The 11,538-nt window shown below is 34.0% G+C and overlaps 2 protein-coding genes across 3 annotated transcripts; one reads left to right on the forward strand and one right to left on the reverse strand.

Annotated features, from left to right (window-relative positions):
* The first annotated feature begins 2,984 nt into the window (after positions 1-2,984).
* LOC108221175 (uncharacterized) lies at positions 2,985-9,416 on the forward strand. The gene is made up of 10 exons (XM_064080146.1): positions 2,985-3,274; positions 3,812-3,986; positions 4,111-4,269; positions 5,021-5,114; positions 7,235-7,305; positions 7,897-7,948; positions 8,119-8,167; positions 8,249-8,386; positions 8,853-8,972; positions 9,195-9,416. Exons 1-10 carry the CDS (start codon positions 3,072-3,074, stop codon positions 9,313-9,315), a joined length of 1,182 nt encoding a protein of 393 aa, XP_063936216.1. The 5' UTR covers positions 2,985-3,071; the 3' UTR covers positions 9,316-9,416.
* A 12-nt stretch (positions 9,417-9,428) lies between these two features.
* LOC108204495 (uncharacterized protein At4g15970-like) lies at positions 9,429-11,273 on the reverse strand. 2 transcript variants are annotated; one of them, XM_064080149.1, is made up of 3 exons: positions 10,957-11,273; positions 10,005-10,370; positions 9,429-9,917 (listed from the first exon to the last, which is right to left on the reverse strand). In XM_064080149.1, the coding sequence occupies exons 1-3, from the start codon at positions 11,161-11,163 to the stop codon at positions 9,429-9,431; spliced, it is 1,062 nt and encodes a 353-aa protein (XP_063936219.1). In that variant the 5' UTR covers positions 11,164-11,273. The 2 variants fall into 2 exon arrangements, with proteins under 2 accessions (XP_063936219.1, XP_063936222.1); XM_064080152.1 differs by having other exon boundaries at positions 10,005-10,367; positions 10,957-11,272.
* Positions 11,274-11,538: the final 265 nt, after the last annotated feature.

The raw sequence follows: 11,538 nt of genomic DNA on the forward strand, positions 1-11,538 counted from the left end.
GTGTTGTATTATGATAGTTTATTTATCAGAAAGTATAGCAGGGAGGCGAGAATCAAATCTTGGATGGTTGTCTCTTAGCTGCATCAAAATATATGTGAGCAACGACTGCATTAAATTCTGACTGTTGATATCATGTCAGTGAAATCTTGGCAGGTAATCTTGTCAGGTATGTTATTATTGCTTTTCGCCTTTCCTTACTTAGCTTTCCTTGTATTCAATTGTAATATGATGGAAGTAATACTTAATATCACAGGTGTATCAGAGTGCATGGAATTTTCCTGGCGGTAGAGTTCCTTAGTTAATACTTGATCTCTACATTGAAGTTTGCTTGAAGAGGAGTCCCGGATCTGGCTGGTATCACATTAAGGGGGTTTATGAATGCTTTGAAGGCCATTCCACTTGCTCCCAACCTCGTAGGTTGAGATCTCTTCTGCGTCAAGATGATAGGACTGCCCATACCGTGTCATAATAAGATGCTATATGTGACTTGACGTGGTTACCTCTACAGAAAGTTTGATATTAGTATAGTGCAACACAGTAAAAGAATTGACATGTATTTACAATTTGTCAGTTGAATGTTTAACTGAAAATTTCAGATTTTGGATTTCACTATTTCCCCCGCCAAGTGATATCAGTATGCTTTTTCTTTCGGATTTCGGATTTCACTATTTTATTAAAAGGATATTTCTTTCACGGAGAAAAGCCAGAAAATATTTTGTAGATGTATTATTTTACATAATATATTAGCAAACTATAACAAAAAATGCCATTTTGTGGCCAATTGTCTTTTACTAAATTTTGTTTCTCTATTTACCTGTTGTGATTAAATCTAGAAATAAAATTGTTAAGAGACAAACATATTTATAGATAATACTTTTTATGAAATGTGTAATGGAGAGTTATGTTGTGTTGGTACGCTTTAACGTGCAAGAATATTGAAAAATTGAAGAGCTGATGGTGCAGACGGTGTCTTTTTTATTTTTATTTTGGTCCATTCAATGATTTTTTTAACTAGAAAACTGAAATGATTATTTTACCCGTCTAGATTAAAAAAATGTTCGATATGTATTCCTATTATTAAAAAATGTTATACGTGTTAGGAAAATATTATAATCCTAACTGCTAAAGAAAAAATGTTAGATGTGCTAAATTAATACTATTATAATCCCGATGACTATATATATATCACATAACTGTTATAATCAAGTACGCGGTTTAAACCTTCTGTCACATGACCAAGTATTAGCCTATTAGGGGAGAGCATGGCCTGGTTCGGCTCGGTTTCGGGATAAAACCGGAACCGCAACCATATATCATCGGTTTATAAAATCGAAAACCGCAACCGCCGGTTCGATTTCGGATTCGGTTTAAAATATCCCGATTCAGTTATAATCGGTTCGGTTATAAAACCGACAAATATAAGAATGAAAAACAAAATCAATATACACGAGTCTGCCTAATAAAAAAAAACCAAAATGAGTATACTCTTACTCGATTAGTGAGAGAAATATGCAACTGTTAGTAGACGGAAAATGTAAATGTACAAGAGAAGGAAATGATGAGGCAGTGTATGAAATGATTTTACACCAACTGAGAAAGTATAACGAAACAGGAAGCTAAACGTAGAAAACTAGGAGCAAAGAATCTGCCCGGCCAAATTTTAACTTACGAATTGATTCTAGCAGTGACTTATGTTTTATTCAAGTATTCGAATAGATTTCTTGATTTTTAAATATGAAATAGATGATATTAGAGGCGGCAAAATATGGTTTTGGTTTGGTTTTGGTTCTTATAAAATGGATTTGGTTTGGATAAATGAACCAAAACCATTTTCAAACCATATATTAATAAATGTGATTATGGTTTTAGTTTGAATTATAGGTAACTAGTTTAGTAAATAAAAATAAGTGTTATTTATTGAGCAAAAATTAATACACTCAAGTGACAATATAATGAATACTAAATATAACAATAGTGTGTTTGAGTGTGTGAGTTGGTGTAGTGGTTTAAGCTTTTGGCTTCTCCAAGTAAGTTGGTAACTAGCAAAACAAAAGAAAAAAAAGGAAAAGAACATAATAGTGTGTGGAGAGTTATAGAAAATCTTAAAAGTGAGACAAAATGTGGTTAGATCCATATTTTGTGAGAAATATGAGACTAAAAACCAAACCAAATCTATTTTTCTAAGTGTGATTTCAAATGGATCCAAATCCACAATTTTGGTTTGGTTTGGATTGGTTTAATGGTTTTGCAATCATATTGCCACCTCTAGATGATATATTTATTATATTATATATATAGAGTTAAGTTATATGGAGTACAAAAAAAAATGGAGTATTGGAGTACAAAGTTTGATAAAATGTAATCTAGTCATCTAAATTTCAATTTTTTTGTCCCATAATATTTGTAAATATTTGACAACCTGCACATTATGTTCTGCAACATAAACATCGTGATCAAATGGTAGAATAATTACTTTTATAAATCATAGGACTCTATGTTCTGCAATATAAGTAATAAGCAGAACAATAATCTTAATACTTCTTAAAGTTGAAAGATATTAATGATTAATTAACAATTATGTGCAAGACAACTTATAAATGATAGATTATATCAAAATTTGGATAATCAAAGATATTATATAGGATCAAACTAAAAAATTATGATTTGTACTCCAATACTCCAATTTTTTATGTACTCCATAGAACTTAACTCATATATAATATATATTATTTAATTATTATTTTAATTATCGGTTCGGTTTTTATCGGTTCGGTTGGAAGATAAAATCAGAACCCAACCATTTAAATCGGATCGGTTTTTAATTTTTCAGTTTCGATTTCAGATCGGTTATATTCAGACAGATTTTCCGATTTTTCCCGATTTCAGTTCGGTTTTGGTTTTAAATCGGTTTTTTCTCATCCCTACCAAGTATATTTAAAATTACTATCCCCAAGAAAAATGGGCTTACCTAAATCGCTAAAACCCCAATAAAACCCAAGAAAAAACCAAACATATATGCACACAAACAATCAAGTTAAAAGGAAAGCAGGGCAGAAAGATTGGCAAGAAGAATGAAGTTCAGAGTCAAGGCATGGAGCAAGACAGGGCGGTCAAGAGTTGGGGAGTTAGAGCTGGGCAGCTGCCCCCATACATTCGAGACACCTGCCCTCCTTCTCTCTACTCGAAAAGGGCTGCCCCATTTTATATCTCCTCAGCTTCTTCCCTCTCTCCCTTCCCCTGACTCTTTTCTCCTCCAATGCAACCCTCTTCACTTGTAACTCCATCCTGTCCTTTGTTTTGTTTTCTTCATGTTATATGTTTACTTGTGTTTATTTAATGTTTATATATATATATATATATATATATATATATATATATATATATATATATATATATATATATATATATGTTGGTAATAAAGATAGCTGCTTTTTGGTGATGGGAATTTGGTTTAAGTTAATTTTGTGTAGTGGTTTGTTTAAATTTTGAATTTTTATATTAGATGTTATGTTGGTAATAAGGATTGCTACTTTTTAGTGTTGGGAATTTGACTTGAGTTGATTATGTGTAGTGGTCTGTTTAAATTTTGAATTTTTACATTAGATATTGTAATGTGATAAAATTACGATACACATTGTGTGTATCCAAGATTATGTGTTAATTGCTCTGGTTAGGATCTTATGATTTGATGCTTTTATTATATGACAACATATGATTTGACATGTTATTTTCTTGCGAGATAAATTGTAATTGTTTTTTGATGGTTATTGAAAGATGAAGTCATAGGATTGGTTCTTAATTTGCTTTGCAGCATAGAAGGTATACCATTTGAAACGGTTTCGAGAATCGGAGGCCTGCATGATATGCTTGGTTTGCGTGAATATGCATTAGCAGCTGCGCCACGGGATTCGGATGTATGTATTCCAGAAAGTAATAGCAGCAACAAGTTTGGTGCTTCTTTTGAAACCCCCTCTGGCCGTCACTTGGTGGGTTTCTCTATATGTGTTCTGATAATGATAATTTGCTTTCCTCTTTTTAGTTTTTGCCACTAGGCATTTCCCTTCTGATTGTATGCTTGATTTCTTAACTCTGTTTGACATAATCTTACAGATAAAACCCATTGAATATATGAAAATGATATCCTCCACGAAGCCAGACTTATGGACTACTTTAGCTGATGAAGTGCCTGCTTGGGTGTCACAAAAGAGAAACAGAACCTCAGTTGATCGAACTGTGAAATGGCTTGATGAATGCATTGGCCAAAATGTGGTATGCAGTACATATGCATTGCCTCATCCACGTTGAATTGATTTTGATCTGAAACTCAGATATGATTATTTCTAAAGGCTAGTAAATTTCTTCCCTGAATTGTGTATTGCTCTTTCAAGAAGATATGTATTATAAGGGCCATCATGAGATCTAATAATTTTCTGGATTTAATCTAGGATATGGCATATTCATAAATCATTTGCAACTACTAAACCACTGCAGGTTTAAGTAAGAGGTGTTGATTGTTAGGCTGCTGGGAGCATGGCATGACCTAGTCACACATCCCTGATTAAGTATCACATACCACTTTGTTCATGTATAGAAATCCCAAGATACAAAATGAATAAAATATCCCCTCGATAGATGAATTAGTCCACAAGAAAACCTTATGTTGATGGTGAAAAGACGCACAAAGGAACTGTGGAAGGGAAGGTGAGTGCAAAAGAATATGTGGAGGAAGGGTAACAAGAGTAAAAACTAGAAAAGCTGCATCCCCGAGGAAATGTAGAAAGTTACAGTTACATATCAAGTAATAGTGCATGAACTTTGTTGGTAGAATACTTAATTTTGTAAATTAAGGATTATTTTATTTTTGAAACCAAGTGATCACAAATGACCTCAATAAAGTCAAAATTAGAATGCTATTTGTTGGATGTGGCTAGCGTGACCCAAGTGCCCAACCTTGCTCCTCTGTTATGTTGCTAGGCAATCACAGGTAATTATGTATGCTTATAGCTAATACAAAGTATAGACAGGTGGAGCTGTATTTGGATCCATCGTTGGAGGCTCAAGCATTGAAGAACGTCAGCGTTGTGCACAAGAAATAGCAAGGCGGAATGTATCAGGTTCTGAACCCTCATCAGATTCTAGCTTCCATCCTAATTTGGTTCTCTGTTTATGTGATGATTCTATGTACCGATGCTGGAAATTCTTTTTCTTTGCTGTTGAATACTGGATATTGGATAACCTTTTTCGTAAAGTCGCTGGAAAGCTTTTTAATGCTCATAATGCTTAAATCTGTTTTATGCTCATATAAAATTTGCACATATGGTTCTTCATCTAATAATATAGTGCAACCTGCAACAAGTAGTGAAGGTCAAATTGTGGGTGGGATACGCTTGTAGGGAAATTGTTATAACTCTTTCTGAAAATTCTAAACCAAGACCAATTCTTAGTACTGAAAGCTAGACAAGCAGAGTTACTTTTAATATCTATATTGCTTGCACGTAATTTCTGGAGCCATTACGTAAATGCCAGGTTGGCAGGTTCAGTGACTGAACTTGGGGTGACTACTGAGGGTTCAATGCGCTTTCTGGGGTATTTTGTGTTTCTTCACTTGTTAATATATGTTTTTGTTTTATCAGTTAATTCTTAATGGATAGGAGTATATACAGTTGTTATATTGGAATTTGGAAGAACATGCATGCCCTGTGGTAGGCTTAAAAAATATGTTTATAATGTGATTGGCGCGCAGGTCAAGTGTCTACATGAAAAGTCATCAGTTGGAACCTGGGAACAACCTTTTTATGAAATATAATTAAGAATAATGCTACATACATCTATAATAGTGGTGTCAAAAGCACAATTAGTCCTGAGGCAAGGCTTTATTAGCTCGACTGAACCAGGGAAGCAACTCTGAATATGTGATTACTTTTGCCCTTACCCTCAATTAGGCAATTTATTAAAATATTCTTTTGTGAGAAATCATTCTATCTCCAGTACTTGTAAACAAAAAAATTGATGTGCATAAACGTAAAAGTTCATCATATCAAAAAGATAACCCTACACTGATACAGAGATGATTTCCCGATCCAAGATCCAAACTCTCTCTTCTCTCGTCTTCTGCTTGCTTTTTTTCCTCCTTTCTTTTATATTTTTGGTATTTTCGATCTTTTTCTCTTGTTTACTAATATCTTCTTTCTTCTCTCCAAAAAGTACCTGTTATTTCTGATATCTGTGCTTTATTTAGTCATATTTTTAGACATAAATTTTTTCCTCGTTTGATCTTTGCTGTGCTATATCAATTAATTTCTATATTATACTTTTTTGATTTCTATATATGCTTTTTTGATTTTTTATGTTGTATCTGTATGTAATCTGTGACCCTAAATGCATATTTCCAATACATGACTGCTTTGCCTCTAGAATAATCGAAATAAAAGGCCCTTGTCACCTCGCCTTTCACACCTTATATCACTGATATTGGTGTTGGTACCTTCCCCAAGCACTGCTGATTTGTGAGCCTAGTGCACTGGTATGATATTTTTCTATATAAAGAAGTAAGTCGGTTTTTCACATATCATATTCTCTACCGTGTTCCTACCCATCACTTATCTAGATATAAGCCAACAGCTCTGACATGATAACTCTTAATCTTAGCCAAGTCTCTACCAACTGTGTCATCTGTAGAAACTAAGTTCTTGAACTACAAAATAATGAAAAGTTGTATTTCTAAAAACAATTCTAAGTTGTACATTTGAAGAAATTTTGAAAAATGTGCTAATGTTAAAAATCTAATTGGAGAACTATGTCAAAGAAACCTATTGCATCAAGGCAAATGATGTCTTTCTTCCATCATTAGGCATACATTTTATGCCATATCAACATGCAATATAGCGAATAAATTAGTTTCTTTTACTACTATTATGAAAATTTTAATATTAGTACACTGGCACCAACAGCTCTCAAATTACTGTCCTTGCTGCTTAAGTTTGAATTAATTTTACTTAATCTGAATACAATTGTACATTAAAATGTGGTGATGCAAGCTTCTTTTATTGACAAATATTTTGAATTGACTGTAGTTTTTTGATATGGGACAAATTTGCATACTACCCTTTTTGAAAATCTGAATTACATCACATGTAGTTTTACCATGCTGTTAATTGTTTATTTTTAAAACACTGGCTGATTTTAATTTCCAATTTCGCATTCCTAATATGTCTAATATAGGCTGTTTTAGCAGGTTATTGGATAGGAGGGTTTGGGCTTGGCGAGAGCATGGAACAGCGTCCAGCTCTTCTGCATGCAGTTGTGGTACATCTTTTATGTTTGAATTGTCTTTTTCGCGTTTATGTTGCCACTAGAGATATAATACAGAAATTTTAAGGCTTTTTGTTATACTCTTTATCACTTTATTCACTTGTGAAAATGTGATAAGCGATTTTACAGCTAGAGGAATTGAGTAGATAAACCGAATTATTTTGCAGGCTTATAAATTTTCTGCAAGTAGTGGTCAGTCTCCAATTTTTAAAATGCCAGCTGTTCTTAAATTATATGGCAATTACAGGAATATCAGTGCTCAAAGGGCAGGGCCTATACAAGAGTAATTTAATTCCCCTTCTGAATGGGGAAGTCTTAAGTTTTTCCCTCCAATAAATTATAAACAACAAATATCAAAATTGAAAATAACATAATATAAGATTGCTTTTCTTGACGGAAAGGGTACACAAGACAAGCAGCTGAAAGTTATATCTAATGGACAATTTCTATTTGAAATGCAAAACATCTTACACTCAATATGTAGGCTCTTTGGAGATGACCTCATATCTTTTTCTCAGTAACAACCATATGCTATATGTTATGGGAAACTTATATTTCTCAATACTTTGTGATTTTAAATCTCAGACTAATTTACCAGAAGAAAAGCCACGACAGATATTTGGCCTTAGCCTCCCAGGTGCGTTTGTTTGCTAGGTTTTGTTTTTTCACCCTTTTATCTTTCCACAAGTAGTTGGCAATAGTGATAAATGTTACCTTCAGATAGTAATGAATTCTACCAGAGATGCTAGGTCTCATCATAGTGTAGTAAACCATTGTTTACTAATATATCTTTTATTTTCCCTACAGAGGAGGTCTTACAGGGTATTTCTGCTGGTGTTGATCTATTTGATTCCACGTAAGAGCTTTCCTCGTCAAAAACTGAGCTTCTTTTTACTTTGCATTATGCCTAGAAGCTAAATAACTGGATATTGTATAGGTATATATATGATCTGACAATTGGAGGGTTGGCACTTACTTTTCCGGTCAATGGAACTGAGCCACATCCTTCAGATTATCAATTAAATGACAATGTCAGCGATTTCACAAAGATTAATCTGAAAGCTACTATATACAGGTATACATGTTCGTTTATATAACTTTTTTCAGAAGTTCCCTCTCCCTGAGTCCCTGTCTTTCCTTGAACCCCCAAACCCCCACCCAAAAATTAAAACTATAATAACAAACCTGATACTATTGTATCATGGTTGAAGTTTTCCTACAATATATGATCATTTTATGTCAATTTTGACCTAAATGGACATATTCATGAACTTATGTTCTTCTGGTGCTATATGGCTTGGCAAGTGATTCTCTGTGGTTTCACATCACGATGCTTATCTTTTTTCAGTTTTTTTTTCAAAATTTTATTGTCCCACCATTTCCTCTACATGAGCAAGGTCGCTGCTTTGAGCATTTTCGGCATCTTCTGATTGTACTTTCAGTTCTTCACTACTTCCCCTCAAATTAACTTTCTTTACTTGTATAAATGCATGTCTGCTGGCCTTAGCACTTTTTTAAACCAATGTATCTTTTCATTGCAGGAAAGATGAGTCGCCAATACTTGATAGCTGCAACTGCTATACTTGCCAAAATCATACAAAGGCATATATTAATCATTTGCTTAATGTTCACGAGATGTTGGCTCAGACTCTGCTAGAAATGTATGGAATCTGATTATGTCTTTCTATTTAAAAAAATGCTAGACTTCCCAATGTGTATCCCAGAATAGATGCCATATGCTTACATGTCAAATTTCCCTGGGTAAGCATTTGGGTCGGGATCCAATTGGGGAAGTCTAGCATTGCTCCTGATGTTACTCTCATTTACTCTCATTGTTAGCATTCAAAGATGATAGATTCTAAACTGTTCCTTTTCCTTGCCAGTCATAACACACACCACTATTTGGCACTATTTCGCACAATCAGAGAAGCAATTAAAGGCGATAGATTTGAAGAATTCAAACACAAGTTCATTCAGGGAAGACGTGAGGCTTCTGTACTTTAGATTTATAGGAAGGGAATTTGTTACCAAAGATGTAAAAGAAAACGCATCATGCAAAAACATTGTTCCAAGTCTTTATGATATATATTTGCTGGTAGTACCTCTATACATCTTATTTAACAATGTTTGGGGACAGTCCATGGTGATCGATTTGTCGGCTTCCAAGTGTCATTATCCAGTGACAAGTATTTTTGCCAGACTCCTAGGGTGATATTCAGGTCATGCACTTTGTTACTCAAACCAATACAACAGTTTGCATGCATGGTGCACACTTTGTTCAAATCTTTGCTCGGCTGACAGAACCCGCCAAAATAAGCCGTGTCCAAGAACCTGATTCGAAGTCCAATCTCATTTATATACGGATCAAGCTTTATGTTATTGAGGACATCCTGATCATGTAACCCTGGGTAAGTTTCTCTTGATTTGTACCAGAACTTGTAGAACTGTGAGGTCCGGTTGCTTGATTTCACGTACGCAAATCCTCCATTCGGTAAGTTTCTACTTATATCCAATGAATTCCCTTTGAAGAAATCGCATGCAATTTGAAAATCAGCATCAGGATGAAACCTTGGAAATGGATTTCTGAACCACATTATATCAGTATCCTGAAATCAGAAAGATCATCATGTATTTCAGAACTCATTGAATTGTAATACTGGAGAAATCACGAGGGAGATGAGTGAAAGACATACCGTGAAGATGAAGCTGTAGCCGAGATCAAGAACTGTTCCCAGAAACTCGATTCTCCTCCACATCATCTTCAAATAATCCGGAGTCATGAAGTCTTTCTCACCGGAGAAATCAGTGCCATTGCTACTGAGATAGTAGCAGTGTGGATGTATGGCTATGCAACGATTATACGCCTTCTCGTCCATCGCGATAACTACCACATGATTCAGAAGCTCAATCGTCTCGTTTCCAATCCGAAAACTGTGGAGAAACAGATCAAAAACAGAGTTGGGAGCAGCCCAGGCTTCGTTCAGAGTGGTCAGTATCACTGTGTTGTTCGGCATTGATGCTTTTGACAAGACATTTTCCAAGCTAAAATCTTCTACCTGCTAAACGTAAGATCATAAGCTATTATGTAATGGCCCCAATCCAAAATAATAGTCGTCTTGATATTTTTTTTTGTGTATTTTTCAATGTAAAAACTACATAATTTCATATTTCATCACGAAAGCCAATATTTTACTATACAAAAGTTAAAACCTATTACCCCCCGAACACTACTTTGTAATGGTCCTATTCCAAAATAATAGTCTTCTTAATATTTTTCGTGTATTTTTCAATGTAAAAACTACATAATTTCATATTTCATCACGGAAGCCAATATTTTACTAAAACTAAAAATAAAACCATCCCTAAACACTAGTTTATAATTTACTTTTTAAATATATATTAATATGGTCATGTTCCTCTTAGAACCCTTGACTACCTATTTATATCTAATATTGATTAAGGTAATTGTATATGTAAACAATGTTAGTATCCTGTACTAATATTCGTAGCTTCAATAAATATAGCAGTTAAAACGAGCTATTACTCCCCAACACTGCTTTGTAATTTACTCTTAAATATATACTAATATCCATAACTGCAATAAATATCGGAGTTAAATAAGGGAAAATCAAGTACTTGACTTACAGAAGAAGACGAAACGTTAGACTCGGCCGGAGAAAAAGCCATTGTACCGGAATACACCTGCAGTGCCGGAGCAGCATGATATAACACCATACATGCTAGAAGAGCAGCAGCAAACATCAACACCGCGCTCGAAAATTTATTTTTTATATCGTATAAATCATGCTTCTCGCCAGCGATTTTCTCGGCCACCACCTTGCTAAAATCCATGGCACTTCTGAGAAGAAATAGATATTATTAGAATATATAGATGGACGTAACAATTTATTTAAGAAAATTAATAGTGATTTTATTAATGATAATACATGATAAAAGAGTGTAATTGTGAGCAAAGTCTAATTGTTAGCAGTAGAATCAGATTAGGACTATATAACGCTTGCTTTTTGACAATTTTAACGAGTATGAATTGATGTACTAGTAAGATAAGAATTCTAATTTTTCTATACTACTGCAGAAATCGATTTTTTTTTTTTTTTTAATTTGGCTTATAGCCTTACAATTTGATATTCTCGAGGCGAGTCAAGGTCGAACCTGGGTCAACGGAGGATAAACCCTATTGTTTTTTTAAAAGGAAACTTTGTTGTG

This window comes from Daucus carota, chromosome 1 (genome assembly GCF_001625215.2).
Source record: "Daucus carota subsp. sativus chromosome 1, DH1 v3.0, whole genome shotgun sequence".
In the NCBI taxonomy this organism is placed as follows: domain Eukaryota; kingdom Viridiplantae; phylum Streptophyta; class Magnoliopsida; order Apiales; family Apiaceae; genus Daucus; species Daucus carota.

Coding starts and splice junctions, on each gene's coding strand:
- LOC108221175 (XM_064080146.1), top strand. CDS start 3,072: ATGAAGTTCAGAGTCAAGGCATGGAGCAAGACAGGGCGGTCAAGAGTT. Junction 7,949..8,118: donor ATTTGGCCTTAGCCTCCCAG/GTGCGTTTGTTT, acceptor TTTTCCCTACAG/AGGAGGTCTTACAGGGTATT. Junction 8,387..8,852: donor CTGAAAGCTACTATATACAG/GTATACATGTTC, acceptor TTTTCATTGCAG/GAAAGATGAGTCGCCAATAC.
- LOC108204495 (XM_064080149.1), bottom strand. CDS start 11,163: ATGGATTTTAGCAAGGTGGTGGCCGAGAAAATCGCTGGCGAGAAGCAT. Junction 10,371..10,956: donor CTAACGTTTCGTCTTCTTCT/GTAAGTCAAGTA, acceptor TCTTACGTTTAG/CAGGTAGAAGATTTTAGCTT. Junction 9,918..10,004: donor GCTACAGCTTCATCTTCACG/GTATGTCTTTCA, acceptor TTCTGATTTCAG/GATACTGATATAATGTGGTT.